The sequence below is a fragment of the Apostichopus japonicus genome, chromosome 23 (assembly GCF_037975245.1).
Source record: "Apostichopus japonicus isolate 1M-3 chromosome 23, ASM3797524v1, whole genome shotgun sequence".
NCBI classification, from domain to species: Eukaryota; Metazoa; Echinodermata; class Holothuroidea; order Aspidochirotida; family Stichopodidae; genus Apostichopus; species Apostichopus japonicus.
This window is the reverse complement of record NC_092583.1, coordinates 13,395,018-13,418,216: the sequence shown is the minus strand read 5'-3', so window position 1 is coordinate 13,418,216 and position 23,199 is coordinate 13,395,018. Positions and strand designations below refer to the sequence as shown.

The window sequence follows — 23,199 nt, the reverse complement described above, 5'->3', positions numbered from 1 at the left end:
TGCATTGAAAACTAGATTGGACTATGGAGTTAATGTTATCAAATCTTTTTTTAAATAATATATAGAATGTTGGCATCTTGCTATCCAGTATCTGCTAACTCTCTGCACTCACCTTCGCAAGTCCTCAGTCCTGACAGGTGAGGTACTTTGTTAGGTCTGAAGCCGTCTCTACAGGAGCATATAGAGTAACTACCAGAAGGGACTTCGTTACATTCCTCTATGCAACTTGTGTTACTACATGGGACTCTACCATAGTCTGTGAGGAAAGAAAACCAATTTTTCAAAATTGTTAATCATTTTTCTCTTGGTGATATTTAGCTGGTAGACACATGGATGATCAGATGGTAAAAGATTTTTCTCTTAGAGAGATGACCATTTTCAGGGTTGTGCTTCTGAAACCTATACAAAAGATAACTTGAAGGCTGATATCATGACCTGTTTATCAGCAAAGCAATTTTATCTCTACATTGATTATTAAACAGTGTATTTCAAATTTTACCTGGTCATATGTGCTGAGTTAGCAGAAAATAACTATTAAATTAGTCCAAATCATAATATCATTGGATAATAAACGTTGAATGACAAATAATTCTAAGAATATTCCCCCCCCCCCAAAAAAAAATTCAAACAAAAAAATTGAATTGGAATCACTAAAGAATATGCAGGTTTATATTAGTAGTAATTCTTATGTTTTCATTAAAAATATAGACTCTTGCAGATTCAAATATCAGACCATAATGTAACAAGTGTAATTGTTCAATGAGGGTGAGCTGCTACTACCATGGTAACACACTAAGCTGCTTTTTAAAAATGTGGTTGTTGTGTACCAGCATGTCTTCAAATTGTACAACAAACAGAAAGAAAAAAGAAGAAAACTTACGACAAAATTCGTTCTCATCATCCCCACAGTCATTATATCTATCACACACAAATTCGACTGGAATGCATTCGTTGGTGGTCTCACAGAGAAATTGTCCTTCTTCGCAGGTTGCAAAACCTGAAAAGCAAGAACATCGGATTTGAAAGTTACCATTCTCAAACACAAGCGTGTACATTAAAGGAGGTAGGAACTGTTTCAAAATGATGAGCTGCAGCAGCTGGAAAATCTCAATGCAGCAAGGCTGAATGAATATCAGACAAATGCAATCATCAGGCAGATCAGCAGTCCATACTGTGTGGAATAGGGGAGCACATAAGAATATGTCTCCTCCCTGTGGCCTGTCTACATTAATGCTGCAGCCATTTCAGCCTCATACTTTTGACATGTTTGCTAAGAGTATATCTATAGCTGTTCCAGATGAGGAATTTTTTGTTAGTTACAGTACTCTCTAATATCAATCTAGTGAAACAAAGACTATCAAATGATAGTCAGAGATCTATACATAAAACATTAAAATAAAAAAAATACAACATAAAATACGAAATGCACATTAGCAATTGTGGTTTCAGACTGGTACTTCCACAACTGCAGAGAAGTCATTGAATAGGGATAAGCTGACAATATTTAGCTGAAGAAAGGAAGGCTAAGTCTTTGTGTCTTGGGGTCTTTAATAGTTGTGGGTTATGGGAAAATGACTTTGAAGGGTACCTACAAAATATGATGATATTAAGAGAAAAATCAATATGTATGGTGCTGTAGATAGGTATGGAGCAACTATCCAGTGATGAGTAACTCTGAAAAGTAACTTTCACAAGTCTTTAGAGCTGTACTATTTTGAAAATTTAAAGCCTATAAAGTCGATGGGAGTATGTTACCCTATAGTAGTGGAAAAATTCTCACATAGAAGGATTAAGCAGTTCGGGTTCATTAATATCAGTCTTGCCAAAAACCAAAAAATAAATAAATAAATAGGAAAGAATATGAAGAAAGATGTAACTTTTTCTAATTTACTTACAAATGGAATCAGTTTCATCACTCTCATCATCACAGTCAGGGTACCCGTCGCATTTTTCCCACTCAGGAATACACTGGCCGTTATCGCACTTGAAAAGGTTGGTGTGATCGCAGTCTAATGAACAAATGCAGCAAAAAGGTAGCATCGTCTTCTTTATCGCAATGTGTCAAAAAGAATAACAAAATAAAGCTGCAGCATCCCTCGCAGCAGTGATCGATGTCAAAGAATAGAGAGATTCTCTCTGTGGACCAGCAACGCCTTAAAATTAGTTTTGTGGAACTGTAATGCCTATATACTGTGTGAAACTTCACAGCACAGATTATTTCATCCTACGGATGGAGCATATGGCTATAAAGAACATACATGCCAACATGATTTTGATCTAAATGCCACCTCCCTTTTTTATCCAAACTTCTCAAACTTGGTATAATTTTGAACAAACTTACTACCACATAGGCTTTCATCTTCATCACTGTTATCTTTACAATTGTCGTGTCCGTCGCAGGTAAATGAGATGGAGATACACAGCGTATTATTGCAAGTAAATTGAGTCCTCAGGCAGAAATGATCTCCAGGATATCGAGGTGCTGCAAAGATGTAAGAATGTGACTGACCACTGATAAATCCTGAAAAGTCAGATCTTATAAGTTACTGTAATAGTGTGTGTTTCATTATTTCATGAATAGTCAACTATTATTTCGTGAATAGTCAACTATTATTTCGTGAATAGTCAACTATTATTTCGTGAATAGTCAACTACTATTTCATGAATAGTCAACTATTATTTCATGAATAGTCAACTTGTCTGTTAAAGTGGACGGTTGCATAGTCTGCAGGTGTAAAACAATACAAACAAATACCAACAGCTGAACATATTGGCCTTTTTAAATTATCCTACCATAGATATTAATCATTTATAAAACATTCATAAACATTAATGCTGCAGAGAAACTCAGCTGTCCAAATGCTATCTTATTCCTTTGCAGGCCTCAACAAAAAGGTTTTGAAAAATGTCACCACTTGGTGAGTGTAACTAAACTCTTTGATTCACATACATTGTAAAATTCACTGGTCACTGATTTCAAATAAAGCAATTCCCATAAAGTTGGAGGAGGATGGTCACATTTTACCAGTAAAATACCAGAGAAACTAAAGGATTTTAAACTTCATCCAGGCGACAATTTTCTGATTAGAACATATTGGAGGCAATACTAATGTATCTGATCTGTAATATATAATAATATATAATAATTTATACATTCTTTCACAAGTTTGGATAGAAATGTGTGGAGTACAATGCTGGGAATGATATCATGGAAAAGTTTCTGGCAGTGATATGCTTGAAGAGGATGCTAAGAATTAAGAGGAGGTGTAAAAATAGGATGTAAAACTAGTGTGTAGCAAGCCTTAATTTGTGGTGTAAATTGGCAAAACCAAATGTTTATCTACATTTTTAAATAGAGTCAGTTTTATTAACACTTGTATTGGTATGATTTTTTTTAACAACATCATACAAGCTCTAACTCTAACAAGAACTAACTTTTTCTCCCTGTCCCCTTCTCCCTCTAGCTATTAGGAACTGATGCAAGAGGAAGATTTTGGTGGATAATTTAGGAAGAATTTTACCACAATTTAGTTCATCGTCATAATCTACACAATCAGGTTCACCGTCGCACAGAAGGTCATTAGAAATGCATAATCCTGACGATGAGCATTGGTAATAGTCTTCTTCACAGGTGTGGTCTGAGGAGAGAAGAGGAATTAAAAGGTTAAACTACACAGTCATGGCAGTTTCAGGAGGGGGGGGGGGGATGAATGAAGAAAGTTACTTGTTGATCTAGAGCGGGTGGCGGCTCATCATTCACTTTACTGTTATTAAAATTTATAAAATATTAAAAATGATCACTATGATCTTTCCTGCCTATAGCCGATACCACCGGAGTCCCCTGTTTGTGGAGATTTATTATCTACCCGAGTTTGTAATGCTAGTCATACTGAACGCTCCATTGCACAAATTCATGATGAAACACACTGTACTATTTCGTTGGTCAAGCCAAATTTGACTTCACACAGGAGGGTAGTGCTGGCTATAAGAGCACTTGTGGTTTAATACAATCATATGGTGGCTGGTCAATGAATTATTTTCACTCAAGGATGACTCCTGATGGCAGTACTTGGTATATTTTGTGCTATCAAGTAAAAAATTATTAATGCTCGAGTGAATTTGAGGAGGACTGTTTTTCTCAAGACAGGCTTGACCGTCATGATGATGATTATAATTAAAAGGATAACAAAGAAAAAAAATGTATTGAGGTGTTTGGGAGGGAATTTGTAGCATGTTAAGGATTCTGATATCTGAAGGGTACAGAAGCTCTGAGATATCATGCTTGCAAGGTTTCCACACATTTGATATGCAATGACCTTTGAACTCTACTAAAAGCAACAGTTTTGATACTCAAGACGAGAAATCCTCCAATAGAAGTATCAGATATGTCAAAGCTTCACTTCTTTAGATTTTAAAGTTGACAAAGTTTGACCCAAATGACAATTGACCTTCCGTGAAAACAATAGGGTTTACCTGATCAATATGGGGCAACCACATATGACAGATGAGATTCATAACAGATAGCCTCTCTTGATACATAATAAACTATATACTTTTGATTAGAATGAAAATGAGGCTGGTAATGAGTGTGATCTACAAATTTGACCATCATTTAACCTGTCATGGTTATTTTCAAGTCAAAATTAAATGGCAAGCTATATTAACACTCCGACATAGTAGAATTTCTGAGATATATACTGAAGTTTCACTTAGAAGAATATAAAAATTATGATTTTTAATTTCTGAGATACATATTAAACCATGTGTTAGTTACTGTAGCATTCAGAGTTATATCAACAATGGTATCACGGCAGCAAAGTCATGGATGTTAAAGCATTTACCTGTACAGTTGGAGGGTTCGTCATCCCCTGATTCACAGTCCTGAATATCATCACATATCCAAGAGTTAGGGATGCAAAGCTCGTTGGAACAACGGTATTCACTTTCACTGCATTCTCTGTAACCTGTGTGAATAAATGTTGCATATTCGAGGGACCACTTATGACGAGATAATAATTAAGATGCACTTTTGGAAATTTTAACATATAGGGTTAGACAGTATAGAAGCCAAACTCTCCAGATATCTTTTTCTCAAAAACAAAGCCAACAGCGTTGTAAACTAGCAAAGCTACATCCAAATCACTAGGTCTAGCTGACAAAGACCAATGGTGCTGGTTCAATATGAGTGTCTACCAAAACGACACAGTAATTAAAGCAATATGTAAAGTGAATTTGTGGATCACAGGTATGGCCTTTGGCAATTATATCACCAAGCCCCTTAATGACCCTGGACCAAAGACTGTAGCATCTCTTCCCTGACTACCATCTGTTTAGGCATAAAATGCAATGAAAACAGAATACTTACCAAATCCTCCACAAGTTACTTCACTCTCATCGGAGCCGTCATCACAGTGTGTCCTGAAGTCACACACTAACCAATCAGGTAAACAGGTGTGATCATCACATTTAAAAAGACCAGGTCCACAAGTCATTCCACCTGCAGAACAAATATGCACAATTCATGTCCAGATGGGCCCAATGACTCCAAAATGAGAAAGGCCACCCCCCTCCACCACCCCACACCCAAAAAAGAAATGGCCAATAAGGCCAAACATGAACGTAATAAAAATACTTCAATGCCTTATTAATATATTAATCTATTTTTTGGTTGCTTCTTCATATTAGTTTCCGGAAAAGCTATAAATGAAGTTTCTACAATGCACACAGTACAACACATATATACAAAATGGAAACACAATGCCTGCCTTATTTCTCTCATGGCCATTTATGTGCCCTAAAATTTATGATGAGTGTCCATCAATGCTGTAACATTTTCCACTTCTCACACTGGAAGATTACCACCAACCATTTTCAAAATGATAAAATCAGTAATTTGAAAGGAAGGCGACCTGATTCCAGAAATAGATTTCCCGAATTTTGTATTTAACATCTATGTGACACTTTTGGCATCTTTTAAACCATAATGAATCATTATGATCGGAGTGATCAATTCCTCTTATGCTTTTTTTCACATATTTCAACCTAGATTTTTAGGTTTATATAATCATGAAATTGTTTTGTTTTTCAGTTCCAGACATAACTTACTACAATCCTTTTCGTCACTGTTGTCTCTACAGTTGTCAAAGCCATCGCACAGGCCGTATGGAGGTATACATCTGTAGTTGGTTTCGCACTTGAACCAGTCGGACCGACAAGTCTGCATCTCTGGATGAATATTATATCAAATGCAGAAAATATGAAAAACTGAAATTTCACACATTTGAATATAAAACTGCTAAAATTATCAATGTTATTTGTTATTTCACTCACTTACTCAATCAAGCATTCAATCAATTAAATAACAAGCCTATAGTCGAACTAAGAAATCGACTCAGAACAGATAAATTGTTGGTATGACAAGCTATTTATGACTCACTCACTCAATCAATCAAGCAATCAATCAATTAACCAAAATCAATATTAAATAACAAGCCTATAGTCAAACTAAGAAATAACAAAGAACAGATAAATTGTTGGTATGACAAGCTTATTTACAATTAACCTGCTAACTGATGATAAGAAGTAAATAAAAAGAGAATATTTTATTATCACAAAAACAGAGAAGATTAAAACTCACGACACTGCCTATGTGGTTCATCTGATAGGTCGCCACAATCATTGTCAAGGTCACAGACCCATGTGTCCGGTATGCAGTTACCATTGTCACATTTGAAGTAACCAATATTGCACTCCGCAGTTGCTATAACAAAAGTAAGGGCAAAATATACATTATATTAATGATCCAATTGTCGATTACAAGAAGGACTGCCGGGAAAAAACAAAACGAATGAGTTATGAATATTATAGCCTGGTAATAACCAAAAAATGAATGAGTTATGATTTATTATAGCCTGGTAATAATCAAAATCATATACAAGAATTATAAATTATGTGCAAACTTCAATCGTTTACTAGACCAGTCAAAGGCTTTATCCTGAAAGTCTGTTTGTTACAGTGAGGGGTATCCAATGATGTGTGACAATTACTAGAGGTATTCAGGGCCAAGTCATGCCCAGGGAGCCAATTATGTCAATGGGACTCCTTTTTTTCAATCCTAATTTTTCTGGTATAGAATATAGACGAGAATAACCCTATTCTCAATCCAATCCTTCCTTAGACCTCCGTATTTCCTGGACCCCTAATTGACCCTAGCCTAGGAACCTCCCCTCCCCCCCCCTCCCCTTCCGATCACCTCTTATGTCAGGCCTTACTATATTGCATGTTGCCAAATATATGTCAGAATGAGAGAAATGAGAACACAATGCTATGTATGTATGTATTTTAGATCCAGGAACTCGCAAAGAAGCCATCATTGGCTTATCAAAGCTGTGAGCTGACCGCAGTCAGTCTCTTAGATTCATATTTAACGTCCATGATTATAAATTGTAAACGACTCTGTAACTCGACGACATACATTAATCTTGGAGTGATTTGAACTCGGGACCTTTTGATTGAAAGGCACCGGCAATAACCACTGAGCTAACACTCCTGTGCAGCTTTAATTCGAGCACCTTTCTTATGCAGAATAGTCGAGTGTCAGGTGTAGATGTTATTATGTCTGCCTGGCAACCATTAGGATCGTTCCCCTGTCTCACCCCACCCATTTTCAACCGAAGACAAACATGGAAAGGTAGTAACTAGCACAATGTTGCACTATTTACAGTTTAAATAAGAATTCCCCAGCTCCCCCAACTACGTGGCAGTCAGTATCAACGACCCAGTATCATGGCCCCACCCCCTCCTTTAAAAATTATGGCTCCCCGGCTGTACTTACTGCAATACTGGCTGTCTTCATCGGAGAAATCTTCACAGTCTATGAAGGCATCACAAACAAAGATGCTTGGAATACAGGTACCTCCACCGCATCTGAACTCCCAATCATGACAATTAGTCCCATCTGAGAGAATAAAAAACAGACTAGTAATATGATTTTTTTTTTATATCAATGCACATAACAAATCATTTCCTCAGTAGCTTGAATATCATTCCAATTTCAGACAGAACTCAAATGTTTCACACAAGTTTTTTCCTATTTTGCTTTCCACCTATGTGAAAAATTACTAACTTTAAAGTGTAAAGCTGGGAAGTTTTGGTGACCAAAAATATTCAACCTGAAAACTAACAGGTTTAATGATTTCTTTGAATACATTTTATATGAGAAAATTTGAAATATCACAGCATAAAACACTGTAAAGTTCACCACTTGTTGATGGCAAGGTTAATTTGGAGTATGTTCTGTTCATTGCTGTTATTGCTCAAATGGATGGTAGAGGGTGTGTATCAGAAAGAAGAATGGAAACTGTACTAGACATTTTATAACTCTGCATCCACGGACAGGGAAACTACATAGGAATGTCTGACTAAATTGATGGACTCACTACACTGACTTTCATCGCTGTTGTCAGAACACTCTGAAACTCCATTACAGAGTTGAAATGGTGAGAGGCACGTGGAGTCTCCCGCGCAGGTGAAAAAACCACGATCACAGTGTGGTACAGCTGTGAAGGGGAAAATATGGATGAAAAACTGAATTGTATATGAAAGTAATGTCTGGTCATCGCATAGAAATAGTCTCACCATTTATTATTTGCCATGGTCACTTAAGTAATATGCTATGTAAACATTGCTCTTAACATATCAGCTCTGTCCAGCAGCAAAATGCCATGCTGCAACAAAGATCAATAAATAGAAATAACATCATCATTCTCCCCTTGTCAGTTGTGTTAAATAGCAAAACTGCCAAATCAACTAAGGTCATTTAATAGAAACAGGATTGTTGTATGTTAATTTCACTGGAAAAGTGATCTGCTGAATAAGCAAAAAGGCCATAGCAACTGGCAATATCAAATAGACAAAACATTGCAATCACCACACACCAATGATATGTTCAAAAGCAAAAAGTTGCCATGGCAACAAAACCCTTTAAGCAGCATTATCGTAAAAAATTGTAAATTCTATTGACAAGTAGAATGTACATGGTAACTATTAAGTTACGACCATCAAATAAGAAACGGTCATTGTGACTTGTTTATCCAGCATTTTTGAAAACTAAAGATCCAAGATAAAAAATAAATATCCAGCAGTATGAACGATAAACATTGTCCTATCACATGCAATGTCTCTGTATACTGTGGGTAAATGTTATGAAAAGTAACATCTCATGAAATGCTCTCTTCTACCCAACATATGAAATGCTAACACAATACTGTATATCATTTGCACTTTAAAGTCCCATGAAATTTCATAAGAAAATATATGCCACATCTTCAGTTGTGGGTTAAGTTTACTTACAGCAGCCTTCATGTTCGTCCGAGGAGTCTGCACAATCTACTGTACCATCACATTCAAAATAAGACGGAATGCACTTGGTATGGTCTTCACATGTAAACTGATAAGCCCCACAATTTGGTGAACACAATAGTCCATCAAAGTTGAGATCAAATCCATCCGGGCAGGCACACGAATAACCTCCTCCTTCTGACAGGAGACACAGGTGACTGCAGCCACCATTGTTCCCAGCACAAGGGTTGGGAATATCTGCAGAGGAGAAATGTAGTTAATCGTCGATATAGAGCAACTAGATATCAGCACTATGCACACTGTGTAGTTGCAAGGCTGCTTTCTTGCAGTAATGTCATAAGAAGTCTTACCTCCTTATAATAAGGCTCTATGTCATACAGAAGAGCTGCAGCAGCTAAAAAGATCCCCTCGTTGTAATTAAGGCTGAATCAATATGTATCAAATTGAGATTTCATGCTATGCAGCCTGGCTGAAGGAAGCTGCAGCCCCCTCAGCATCCACAGTGTTTATAGTATAAACACTACAATTGGTTTCAAAAGTTTCACAAATTTATTCTGAATACATCCTCCAAAGTTCTCTGTTACTTGTTTGTAATGCTTTTCAATTTTTTTTTTATGTTTGCAGATTTGTTGTTACAGAAATCTCCATCATCTAAAGAGGGCAGATAATACCGGGGAGGGGTTAGTGTGGGCTTATAGGGGGGACTTGGTGGATGCATTGTTTGACATGGGACGGGGTGTTGAAAGGGGGCTAACCTTTACCCTTTTTAGGTTCAGATTTTCCTGATTCTCTCACTTTCTTCTCCCAACTGATTCTTATCACTAATTTTTTCTCAAAGATTGTTTTTCATCAGAAACCCACAAGTGAACTTCCTGCTCATCTTTCTTGTTTTGATGCTCTCTATTGGTTGATTAAACGACCCCTTGTCTCCTTCAACCAATGGAACCAATCATAATGAGATGATAGTTGGCTTGGCACCCTGCAAGGTGCCAAGCCAACTATAAAACTAGCTAATGAAGATGTACATGTGTTGAATTTAAACTGCAGTAAGTAAAACGCTGACATCCCATCACAACATAAATCAACTGCAGTAAGTAAAACGCTTTCAAAGAGGCACTATAATATTTGAAAAGATGGTATTAAACTTTTTCCAAGTTTTCCTCTTCAATATCACAGTTTATAACCCCTCCCCCCACTCCTGCAAAAAGATTGATTATTTCTGCACTTACCAAGACGCTGTACCAATGAGTGATAAACGTGCACATCGTAAGGTCTGTGACGATCCAACTGGACCAGTTTGGTTCTGTTTTCACCGGTGAATTTATGAGAACGGAAGACGGTCATTTCGCTCCATTCCGTCCAATAAATAAACTCCTCAAAGACGGTGACGGCAAATGGTCTAAAGTAAGTCTCCCCCTCTTGAGATGGAATTATATGAAAGTTTTCACCGTCAAAGTCAGAGTAACTGCAAAAGAAATCAAAGTTTGTCATAAATCATTCTAGTTTTGCTATTTGACCTACCTACATTGGACTCCATTATTTACCCTTAGGTTGTGATAATTTAACTTAATTTTTACTTAATTTTTTACTGTTGTGAGCGATCGTGTCATGTTAGGAAATTCTCCAAAAAAAAAACACCCGCATGCATGCTCTATAAACATCAACAGTGCTCCACATAGGCAGAGATGCCAACCTCTTGACACAAAAAAACAGACTGAATATCCTAAAAAAATCAGATTTTGGAGCGAAAAATCAGATTTTCACGAAAACTCAACACTAACACTGGCCCGTTGGCCCCGGGCCAGTAAAATGTCAGAAAACTGTTTTACTGGTAAGACTGGCAAGTAAAATGTTTGCTTTTTCATTAACATTTAATGAGAAAATTGTAAAGCTGCCGATTCCGCATATTTCCCGCCCATGTAGGCGCGTTGTTCAACTTTGTCGGGGTTTGGGGGGTTACTTGTACATGTTTCTATGCGATTCCGCTTCCTTAAAAATGTTTTATCCATACCCAATGTAATCAAGGTGAGCATCGACCCAGAAGAGTTTGTTACTGACGTAATCGATACTCAATCCGAAAGGAAATATGATCTTCTCTCCGTGAATTTCAATGGTCTCTCCTTTACCATCCATACCTTTGCGCCCGATGTAAGGATCGAGTCCAAAGTCTGTCCAGAAGACGTACCTGCGATCAGAAGAATAATCCCCAAAAAGAGTAAATCCTCCCCCTCTCAGATAATGTCAAGCTGATATTAGTTATCATGGCTACAGAGTGTGAAAGAGAATTTCTACTACTAACCCTTCCCGAGGATCCACCACCAAACCACGTGGCTGGAAGAGTCCTTCATGTAGTAAGGTTTTACGTAGACTGCCATCCAGCTCAGCAACTTCCATGACGTCTTTAACACGATCAACCCAGTAGACCTTTCTGTTCATCAACAAAACAAACATAGAGTGAAGAGTTAAAAGAGATTTACACCCCAATAGACAACATAGCTCATTTTTGCCCCCCCCCCCCAAGGAAATCTGGGGCAAATGTTTGCCAATCTAGGTGACATCAATAGTCCTCATATCTCCCACTCTGGAAGTCGACCAGTTACAGTTAGTTATATGATTCTTTTCTCCCTGCTGACCACTAGATCATATCTCCAGCTACAACTGATGGATCTATTGTGTGGAATCAATGAGGTTTACATAAATTGTGAAGCTTACTTGTGCAACTCACAAAGGCCTTGTTCACACTTAAAAAAGCATACGTACTTCAAGTCAGCAAGGGAGATTAATTCCCTTAGTGTGAACACTCGCGTACTCATACTCCCAAGTCCGCTGGCATTCTTAAGGATAATCCTCCTTTCAGGGTTTTTTCATTCCCTCTTGCGTTCTTAATAAATGTAATGTGAACGGTCGCAGACTTGTGGTGGTTCAGTTATAATATCCAGTATATCCAGTTGAAATTTGGTGGGCATGTTTGAACGTGCAGTAGGTATATGTCACAGATCAGTGAGGCATACCTACATAGTGTTTGTTTGTACAATTATCAGACTGTTGCCTTTCTTAACAGAAACACCTAACGACGTACGTGAACCAATTTCAATGTTCTTTGCTTGGGAGACTAAACCAAACTGAAAGAGTCCACTTATATCTAATGAACTATAATTAATTGTATGCCAAACTCCCAAGTTCTGAAGAGGCCAAAATCAGTAATTTTATGTTTATTTCGAAATGGATGCTTTTGGAACCCGTTGCTACGGCAGTTACTAAAAGGCTAAAGACATTACGTATGGTCTAGCCTATAATGAAGTTATATCAGCCTACCCATACACCTTACAAGGTCTTTAGGCCTTAATGCAGTAAATTATAAATACCTTCACAGCTTGTTTTGTCATCTATTACTGAGGAACTTCTTCATAATCGAGTTCTTTATTATAAGTATTTATTATTGTTGTTGTTGTTGGTAAGAAAGTTACCTGCCGACCCAATCGATTGCTAATCCTTCACCATCTGTAACAAAGTCATTGATGATGACCTCCTGGTTAGATCCATCTAGGTTCATTTTGTAGATCACCTCTGCCGTAACATCCAACACATACAGTTTCTCCTCTACGATATCTACATCAAACGCGACAGCCAATTGAAACCCATCTTCCACTAGAGTGTACTCCGATCCATCCAAAGCCAACTTCCGGATGTAATGTCGGTTTGTAAAGTAAAGGTAAGGTACCTCGGCTGAAGAAGTCAATCAAAGTTGAAAACTAGTATCCCGACAACGAACAATAATGACTGAAGATCGGCTCAAAAAGCTTTCCCAAAATGGTTGAATCAATTACTTCAGAGTTTCCAAGTTTGCACCCCCACCCTACTGACCCCCACCCCCTAAATATATATATATATGTATAAAATAAATGTGAAATGGAAATAAACAAATCAGAAATTGCTTTCAGCAGAGTTGAATGGACTAAAGTTTTATCGTTTTATCACTGAGATGATATTTTACAGTTTACTTCAAATATTTTGCTTTTCTTTTTATGTCCAGCGAATCTTACTTGTGTCACGTTTGCATTCAGCAGTGGTTTCCACTCTGGTATACCCTTCAGCACACTTGCATTGATGCGATCCAGGCAAATTTTCACAAACGTAATCACAGATCCAGGGTGTTACTTGGCATTCATCAATATCTGTTGATAAACGGTGCAAAAACTTTTGAGGGTTCAGAGAAGACATCTTTATTCCAATTCTGACACTATACTTAAAACTACTCAAGAATCCATTTGAACTAACAGCTCCTAAAGTTTGATATATTTATTTAATTCTTTTTCAAGAATTGAACAATAGTAATAATAATAATAAATAAAGACACTGTCTGAAATATTTTATGGGGATATTTACCAGAGCAGTTTCATACACTGAGGTTGCTCAACTGATAAAAATGTCATCTTTACAAGGGTATTACAAAGCCAGCCTCGCTGATGGTAACTAACCCAGCCCCAAAGTTAGCTAACCTGCAGGCCATTCTTACCCTTATCATGTGACTTGGGCAGGAAGACAATGATGCTTGTACTTTCTGATATGATTTGTTTTGCTTTCTCATCTCCAACCAAGTTTGAATTTTTTTCACCCTGTATTCCTTAAGTTTCTTTCTTTGATATCTTTTGTTTTGATATCTTCTCTATTATCCATACTACTGCTCCTTCCCAGATTATTCAGTGTTATATTTCAGTAGAGGAGTTTTGCAGTTCTTATTTCATTTTCTGAGACATTTTCTTCCCTATTACATAAGGTTTGTCAAGAGTAGGCTCTCTTATGCTCTGGGCTTGTTGTCATTGCAACCTTCCCGCCGGGATGGTTTGTTGCCCAGGTTAATTCATGAGGACCCTTATTGTCTCAGAGGCACATGAACTGGGTTCAGGGCATTTAATCCCACTAATGATCTGCTAAAATAATGAGGAGAAGAATAGAGGTACCTTCCAAAGTAATTGTTCCTTTCACATATATTTTTAGTGATTGAAAAGACAAGAGGGAAAAACAGAATAGGAAATATCTGAAAACAGATTTATCCCTCACAAGCAGGGCTCTGCCTCCCAGCAAATGACAGCATACCCCCAATTCAGAAATACCCTCCTATGCCCCTGTGTCTTAGAGTAATTAGCACATACATTCCTCAGAATGACAAAAGAAATACCAACCTGCACATGTAACACCATTATCATCCAATTGGAAACCATCACGGCACATACACTTGAAGCTGGTGACTGTGTCAACACAGATATGTTCACACTGGTTGCTTCCGATCTCTGCACATTCATCTCGCTCTAAAAGAAAAGAAGCCACAGATTTTCATTTCAAAATACAGACTTTGTGTTCAAGTCCTTTTGTTACTTTGATTCCTACAATAAACCAAAAATGTAATGAGTTGACATAGCCGATTTATGAGTTTTCATAGACGTGTAATGAGTTTACGTAGATTTGTTATGAGTTTACATAGACGTGTAATGAGTTGACATAGCCGTTTTGAGTTTTCATAGACGTGTTATGAGTTTATGTAGACGTGTAATGAGTTGACATAGGCAATTTATGAGTTTACAGAGACGTGTAATGAGTTTACGTAGTGTTATGAGTTTACATAGACGTGTAATGAGTTGACATAGCCGTTTTGAGTTTTCATAGACGTGTTATGAGTTTATGTAGACGTGTAATGAGTTGACATAGGCAATTTATGAGTTTACAGAGACGTGTAATGAGTTTACGTAGATGTGTTATGAGTTTACATAGACGTGTAATGAGTTGACATAGCCGTTTTGAGTTTTCATAGACGTGTTATGAGTTTATGTAGACGTGTAATGAGTTGACATACACAATTTATGAGTCTACAGAGACGTGTAATGAGTTTGCATAGACATGTAAAAGAGTTCATATCAGTTCATGCATAATAAAGTGGCACGAAAGGCTTGCCATACATATTCATTTTTCAACATCATGCATTTGAATGACAACAATGTATAGTGACTTTTGAGGGGCGGATTAGGACATATATCGCTACTGGCTCAGTGAAGCTAGCATCTTCTGCAATCAAGCAAGATCAAATTGGTACCCTTATGGTGTCACCCTGTTGGTGCCTCAGATCCTGCAGTGCACCAATTTTGATCAGGTAAGTTGGTAGGCCAATCCAAGCCATGGTGACTACTGACAAATATAAACAGAAACCTGTTTCAGGACAAACTCTGCTTCTGTATCATTTTGCCATTTGCATATTGCTCGTGAACGAACCGAGATATGGGAATACCAGAAGTGAATCACTGTAGTTTGCTTTATATGTCATACAGTAATAACAATCTAGACCCTCGCAATCTAATTGCTGTTTGTGGGCAATGGTGAGGGGGGGGGTGCAGGAAATGTGAGTAAGTTTCAGTCATGGTATTGAAACTTAAAAACAGACATTGGCAAAAAGAATCAAATAATTAATTTTTATACCACAATTCATCTCATCGGAACCATCAAAGCAATCCTCCACTCCATCACAAGCAAAGGTGCTGTTGATGCAATCTTCGTTGAGACAAATAAATTCATCGGGGGCACAAGTAGTAGCCTGAGGAGCTGGAATTGCAAAATCAGAAAAGTCAAGTCATGATTGGATAGAATGAAATTACACTGTAACTAGTTCAATGAATTTGGAGAACAAATTTTCCAATGCTAATATAATACCAATCTAAAATGCCCTGGCAGTGTATCTATGTATCTAAGTATATAATACAACTAAAATGCCTTGAAAACTTCTTCAAAAACACTTATACTACTCTCTTTCTTTTAAGTTTGGTTCAAAATAAATGCATCCTTTGTATATAGAGTAGCACACTGTATCGCCTGGAAGACGTACCGCAGAGGTCGTCACTTTCGTCTGAATAGTCTCTGCAATCGTCATCACCGTCACACTGGAAGAAGGTCCAAATACATCGACCATTATGGCAGGTGAACTGGTTCTCATTGCAACCCGGATATATGCAGGCAGCATCTATGGACCAGCCATAATGAGAGCAAACAGAATGCTGTAAACATTCATCATTCGTTAATACAAATCTGTTTTGTACTTGTACATCGATAACAATTAAAAATTCAGCTGTTAGCAACTACACGTAGGTTACTGTGTATTAAATTTCCCTTCTTGCTGGAAAAAATACTGACACTAACAAAATGCCCCATCAAATAGACTTCATCTCCCTTTAAAAGTTGAACCCAACAATTCCTCTATCTGACCATCCCTCCCCCTCCCTAATCCCTCTCAATGATTCAAATCACTCTATAATCCTACACCAATCTTTATCCTCTCCTACTTTAAGTACTATCCCTCTTACTACACCTTATTGAGATCTCTCCATTTTTACCCAATACCCTTCACTCTTTTTCACCCGAATTGCTCTACTTTACCCCAAATCTTCACTCCTCTAGCTGTCTCCTTAAATTTCCATTCCTCTACCTACCTTTAATTCCCATCACCCTTGTGTCATACCCTAATCACTATAATGTATCCATGAAATTGAATGTGCTGTTGTAACAAAAGCAAAACAGAAACGGAACTAACGGGAGCCTTCGTCGGAGCCATCGCCACAGTCGTTGTCATGGTCGCACATATATATTAATGGTATGCAAAGAAGATTTTCACACTGGTATTCATCCTGTTCACATTCTGGTTTAGCTATTAAGAATTAAAAAACAAAAACAAATCAATAAAAGCATGATCCAGACTTCAACATAATCCTTTGATATGCATTTATCACTTACGATTTCAGTATTAAATTCTTAAGCTCACTCACATTGCCACATTTACACTTAATGACCATCAGAATTTCCTGCTTAATACTATGTTTTGATATTGATCAAACTGTGAATAGTAGTTCTTGCATAATCTCCAACTATTCTAAAGTTAACCTTGGCCATGCTTGAATCTCTACTAGATGAGAGTAAAAGTATCAAGGTAGCAATTGATAGGTCAGGATGGATATTTTTAAGATATATGCAGTACAGATTCAAGACTGGTTCTAGATGTATTAAAATGAATCCCTTGGTTCATTTTGTTTCTTCCAAATGTGTTTCTTGTTCTCTTTTCACGATTGGATGAATTATCCGTCGTTCAACTGCACCATTCTTTTCCTCCAACCTAGCCATATTTACCTCATCGCAATTCATTCTTTATCATGTACGTTGGCTGAGCATTCGTCGTAAAAATGTCGAGTCAAGCTCATAATAGACAGCTACTATTCGCTGTAATTTACAGACCCTATTCAGCCCTCCTTGAATTTCACCAAAGAGGAAAGCCTGCCTAACATCTGGAAAAGGATATTAAACTTACGACAGTCCTCTCCTTCATCCTCTGCAGTTTCACAGTCGCTTACCCCATCACAGACGTACTCGTGAGGAATGCAACGCCCTACACCACGTCTTCCGGTCTCACATTCATAGTAATCTCCAATGCAGGGAATAGGTGAACCTGCCAAATTAAGAGAGCAACAAATCATTCTTTAGCAAGATTCAAGTTCAATAAGGGAATTGTAGACAAAAGTCTTCCCTTTCAGCCATTTACGTTGGTGTAGAACAGTACCGGTATTTTCGGCATTGTAGATATTGATCGAGGGTTCCCAGCACTAGCGGTGGGGACAGGGAAGAGAGCTAGCAGATTCATTTGCCTCCAATAATTTCCACAGTAATAATTTTTATGCCGGCACCACTAATCAGCATACTGATCTGAATCTTCCCCCTCACTCTCCAATCCCTCCCCTCTCTCCCCCTCCGATCCCTCCCCCAACACATAAGCCTGACATTAGTATTGGGGTCTCTGTGTTTTGGGATTGATATTGTCATGTGTGGAATGCTATTCTACTTCTATTATAGCTGAATAACAACGGAGGTGTGTGGCCTCGACTATACCAACAAGTGAGGGGCATGCCAAGTTTTGTCCAATTTTCTTAACACTTAATGGCATGCCAAGCAATTTGGGCCAAGTGATTCAAGGGTGCAGTGGTTAAACAGAAGATTCTCATAAAACTTAAAATGTACTGAATTTCTAAACCATATCAAACGTCATAACACCAACTTAGAGTTCTCCTTCAGCTGGATGTCTTTTTGCAATTATCAACCTACAATTATCAACCTGCAATTATCAACCTGTTTCGGTGATGACCGTGAAAATAAATTTAGCATCAAAGTTAACACATGAAATAGAATTAATGATCAGTATATTAGGTAGGTACATTTTTTCCAAAAAAAAAAATTGCCACAGCTGTTAAAGCAAAATGGACGAAATTTTAAATTTATTTTGAATAGAAACAAACTGTTGTGAGCAAATTTTTGGAGCAAGTGCAACAAACTATGAACAATTGCATTTCATTACGATGTATTTATTTTATGGTAGGGGTGAGACAATGTTCTAAACCTGTCCAGCTGCATTCCTTCCTATTTCAACAATCCTATTAACAACAGATTACAGATTACAACAGATTGTATCTTGGCATCAATTTTACTAACTTGCCAAGTATTACTCAAAAAAAAACAAAGACAAATTGCTACTTTTTCTTTATCGAATGAAATTGATATGTACAGTTTCGTTGCCCACAATCTTTTTTCCCTACAAATTAATACTTATCAACTTAATAAAAATGAAAAAATGAAATAGATCAAAACTCTAGATCTTTCCTTAATCAGGGATGAGACTGAGCCGGGAAAAAAAAATCTGAAATTTATCGATCGCCGTCCTGGAGGAGGGGTTTAAGGGGAGGGGGTGTCCCCCTCCCCTTTAGAATTTTTTTGTCAGGTAAGGAGGGCTTAAATGCAAAATGGTGGACTCTAGATGGAATCTATCACATCACGTAACTCGCCAAAAAAGTGTGGAATTTCTGCTTGTATAATTTATCCATTAGCTTTTTTGAACCAAAAAAAGGCTTTTTTGCTTGCTTTGTGCAACTTGATTCCACCACTGGTCGGTCAAATTCGGTGTTCCTTCCCTTCACAGTCCAGCCAAAAAAAAAAAAAAATTAAATAAAATAAAAAAAATAATAAAAAACGCGAATTACGAGAAAAAACGCGAAAATGAAAAAAAAAAGAATCGGAAATCCGCGTTTCCGCGGAAGAGTCTCATGCCTGCTTAATCCAATATTTGAAATCAAACCTGAGAATAAATCAAGCTGAAGAATTTGATTTACAATGTGATTTCCTCTAGAATAGCATCGAAAACAAAATGGCTCCAAACCAACTCTTAAAGCTTCAACTGAAATCTTTGAATGTAAAAGTTCCAGTTGAAAACATTTCTTTACATAAGAAAGGTGTTAAAGTTTAAAGTTTACCACAATTCAGGTCATCTCTCTCATCCGAGCCATCTCCGCAATCATTGTCTAGATCGCAAATCCAGTTTTGAGGAATGCAGAGACCATTATCACACTGGAAGTAGTTTGGAAGGCAAGTTGCATTTGCGTGTTCTAAAACAAAAATAAAATCCGTAGATGGAATACCCCCATCATTTGTAGTCACACTAAATTACACCACACTGAAGTCTCATAGTTTTATAAGTTAAATAAGTTTGGCCCAACTTTTACCTAACCTCTGGCAGGAGGAATATTAGAGATGACATAATAATGAATTTGGTGAGGGGGGGGGGGTAGCCTCACATAGACAAACGTATATATCATTTGCCCTTTCATAAATGTTACCCCTGTAACTAATGGCAGGTTCAATAATGAGGGACACTTCAGTGTATATGCATGCTACTGAGTATCTCCAAGTTTTAAAACATATATATTCACATCTTCAATTATAATCAACACTGACCCGATTAAACCACAATTGGAGGGCTTGTACAGACCCATTTTCAGAATCCTTAAGAAAAATTAAAAAAAGAAATTACTTGTACATTATGGAAAGAGCTCCTTCTATCTAGGTCATATCTTACTTTTGCCTAAAGAGTTGTACATGAGGGAGCCTAGTGGGGGGTGGGGGCTCTCTACTTGTTATAGAATATTGCAACATCTTGTGGCCGATGCAAGTGCACTACATGTGGATCCATTTTTGTAGCTACCCGGCCCTATCAATGACTTTTTGTGCCATTCCTATCACTGGCATATATCTTACCACATGATAGAGGTTCATCAGTTCCATCTGTGCAATCAACAATACCATCACAATGCCATCCTGGCGGCAGACAGGAGCCAGTTCCACATTGGAAATCAAATGGTCCGCAGGTAAGCGCATCTGGAATGTTAACATGAGCAAGATATGGCATCACTATTCATCAAGATTAATTGATACAAATTATTCAACAAAAATATATACTGTCCTGCTGGACAAACTAAATTGTCCTGATTTTCTATAGGTCTTTCTAATCGACGTTCAAAGATATCAATATGTAAATATATGGCAGGCAAACTTAAAAAGGGCACAAAAAGAAATAAAATATAAAACTTCTGATTACCTTAGACTACGATGCTTACTGACCTGCTTCAATACAATCTTCCCTGCCTATAAGCAAAAAACACCTGGTTTTTGTCCAAAACAGGGGGATATTGAAAATCTATCCCAGTTTGTAATGCTAGCCATACTGAATGTTCCTCTCCACATATTCATGGTTAAACACACAGTGTACTATTTCAGTGGTCAAGCCAAAATTGTCTTCACACAGGGAAGTAGTGCTGGCCATTAGAGCACTTGTGGTTACAATCATACCATGGCTGGTCAATTTATTAGGTGTCCTCAAGGATGAATCCTAATGGCAGTACTTGGGGTTGTTTATGCTATCAAGTAACAAAGTAATGCTCGAGTGAATTTGAGGAGGGCTGTTTTTCTATAGGCAGGCTTTTACGGTCATGTTGAGTGACTAGAAAGCTACTGTCAATTTTGTAATTGAGTGGAACACCCAAAACCAATGAACTTTTCAGAAAAACCTACTGCAATATTCTTCATCCTCATCTGAGCCATCTCCACAGTCATTCTCCCCATCGCAGTGGTACAGAGATGGGATGCATAAATTATTGTCAGGGCAACGCTGGTATACAAAGCCAAAGAACACAGGACACGGTTCAGGGGTGATACCAGCTGGAAGTAATAGGGAAAATAATCAGAGTATTTGTTCTCTTGTAGAGGATAAAATCTGCCACTTCAAAATAAAGTTTTATCAATGTTATAAAGTGTTATAATATAAATCTCTTGAGTTTGAAAACTTCAAGTGATTCAAGTACAAGACTCAAAAGTCGGCCATGTTGTCTGCAATGGGGTCGTCAGTTCATCCCACCTAGTAGTACGTGTACAGCTGTTGCCACAGTTATAGGCACTGTGTTGATAAGAAAAGCTGCAGCAAGCAAAATGCCCTACAGAAAGGCTTGATCGACATCAAATTAAACCAAACTACATTAAGAAAAATTTTACCTGAAAGGGCGGTATTTAAGACCTTAGTATGCACAGACTCCAGACGTGTGACCGTTTAATTCACTTTGGCTTCTGCTTTAAATAAACGTTTCTGTATGCTGCCATAATAGTTAATTAACAACTTTGGGATCCGTGTTAAGGCTTGTCATTGCTGTAATCTGCAGTCCCCCTCACAATTTTGCAAGGTCGGTATTAGAGTGACTCTATGGTTTTTCCTTTCGGGAAACCAAAGAGGGATTATCTTGGCAGACCAGCCATACCCATGGTATATGAAACTAGTGCCTACTGTGTAAACTGCACAGCACAAAATTATGACATTCTATGCAGCTTGGCTGCAGGATGCTGCAGCTACTTCAGCATCCTACCTTTGACACAGTGCTTTACCCCTAAAAAGTATGTAATTCTTTGTGGAAAACAGAGTTTTAGTTTATCTGAGCTATGCTTTTTCTGTAAACACAGAGAAGAACAGAAACATGATAAAGCAAACAATTTTGCATGAACTCAAACATGTCTCTTTGTTTACACACACTATCTAGAATCACAGCCGGTACTCAGATACACAAATAAACTATGACAGTTGACAACAGCAACTCTAAAATTGCAGTTGTGAGACGAAAGAAGTGCTTGGTACTGAAATGGACAATCTGGTACCGAAGAGACCGATTTGTTTCTGTAACTGCACGGTTCCAATGGTCTAGTTGACTGAGTATCACATTACACAGTGTTTAAAGCTGAGGAGACAATGCCTGTGTATACAAATATGTTGAATCTTACAGTAAAAATACAGTCAAATTTTGAGTTAGTTGTATAGACAGAGGTTAATATTGTGAAAATGTTAACGAAACCCTTACATTCAAATTGTGTTTTGGAACTACACGATCAACAAGACTATGTGGTTTCAACAGATAATGATGTTTCAAAGTATCATACAAATGTACTATGTTGTCCCACTGTGGATAAAGTAACCAAAAGAAAAGCATTTTGCCAAGGTTCATTTTAAACCACCAAGGTGAAGCAAAAGCATTATGATCTTCCCTGCCTTAGCAAATATCACCAGAGTCCCCTGTTTTTGGCCAAACACAGAGGAGTTTGAATATCTACCCCAGTTTGTAATGCTAGCTAAACTGAACGCTCCTCTGCACAAATTCATAATTAAACACACAGTGTACTACTTCAGTGGTCAAGCCAAATTTGTCTTCACACAGGAAAGTAGTGCTGGCCATTAGAGCACTTGTGGTTACAATCATACAATGGCTGGTCAATTAATTAGATGCGCTCAAGGATGAATCCTAATGGGGAAGTTTATGCTATCAAGTAGCAAATAATTAATGCTCAAGTGAATTTGAGGATCGTTTTTCAATAGGCAGGCTTGACGGTCATGAGTGCATCTTTCTTTACATGGGCCCAAAATGATCTAGCGATTCAAACAGTGTCACATCA

General features: G+C 37.6%; 1 protein-coding gene across 7 annotated transcripts in view; it reads right to left on the bottom strand.

The window, feature by feature from the left end:
• Positions 1 to 23,199, bottom strand: part of LOC139965097 (low-density lipoprotein receptor-related protein 2-like) — a 98,587-nt gene that overhangs the window by 20,418 nt on the left and 54,970 nt on the right. For all 7 annotated transcript variants that reach the window (XM_071967331.1, XM_071967327.1, XM_071967328.1 and 4 more), the window contains 25 exons: positions 21,283 to 21,429; positions 20,470 to 20,589; positions 19,689 to 19,820; positions 17,702 to 17,839; positions 16,934 to 17,047; positions 16,232 to 16,366; positions 15,829 to 15,951; positions 14,544 to 14,669; positions 13,404 to 13,535; positions 12,828 to 13,086; positions 11,660 to 11,788; positions 11,372 to 11,545; positions 10,590 to 10,825; positions 9,352 to 9,597; positions 8,439 to 8,558; positions 7,835 to 7,957; positions 6,638 to 6,760; positions 6,106 to 6,225; positions 5,366 to 5,497; positions 4,842 to 4,964; positions 3,522 to 3,638; positions 2,342 to 2,482; positions 1,896 to 2,009; positions 881 to 997; positions 113 to 256 (listed from right to left, as the gene is read on the bottom strand). In XM_071967331.1, the coding sequence (XP_071823432.1) occupies positions 113 to 256; positions 881 to 997; positions 1,896 to 2,009; positions 2,342 to 2,482; positions 3,522 to 3,638; positions 4,842 to 4,964; positions 5,366 to 5,497; positions 6,106 to 6,225; positions 6,638 to 6,760; positions 7,835 to 7,957; positions 8,439 to 8,558; positions 9,352 to 9,597; positions 10,590 to 10,825; positions 11,372 to 11,545; positions 11,660 to 11,788; positions 12,828 to 13,086; positions 13,404 to 13,535; positions 14,544 to 14,669; positions 15,829 to 15,951; positions 16,232 to 16,366; positions 16,934 to 17,047; positions 17,702 to 17,839; positions 19,689 to 19,820; positions 20,470 to 20,589; positions 21,283 to 21,429 (3,585 nt within the window). The remainder of the gene's footprint in view (positions 1 to 112; positions 257 to 880; positions 998 to 1,895; positions 2,010 to 2,341; positions 2,483 to 3,521; positions 3,639 to 4,841; positions 4,965 to 5,365; positions 5,498 to 6,105; positions 6,226 to 6,637; positions 6,761 to 7,834; positions 7,958 to 8,438; positions 8,559 to 9,351; positions 9,598 to 10,589; positions 10,826 to 11,371; positions 11,546 to 11,659; positions 11,789 to 12,827; positions 13,087 to 13,403; positions 13,536 to 14,543; positions 14,670 to 15,828; positions 15,952 to 16,231; positions 16,367 to 16,933; positions 17,048 to 17,701; positions 17,840 to 19,688; positions 19,821 to 20,469; positions 20,590 to 21,282; positions 21,430 to 23,199) is intronic.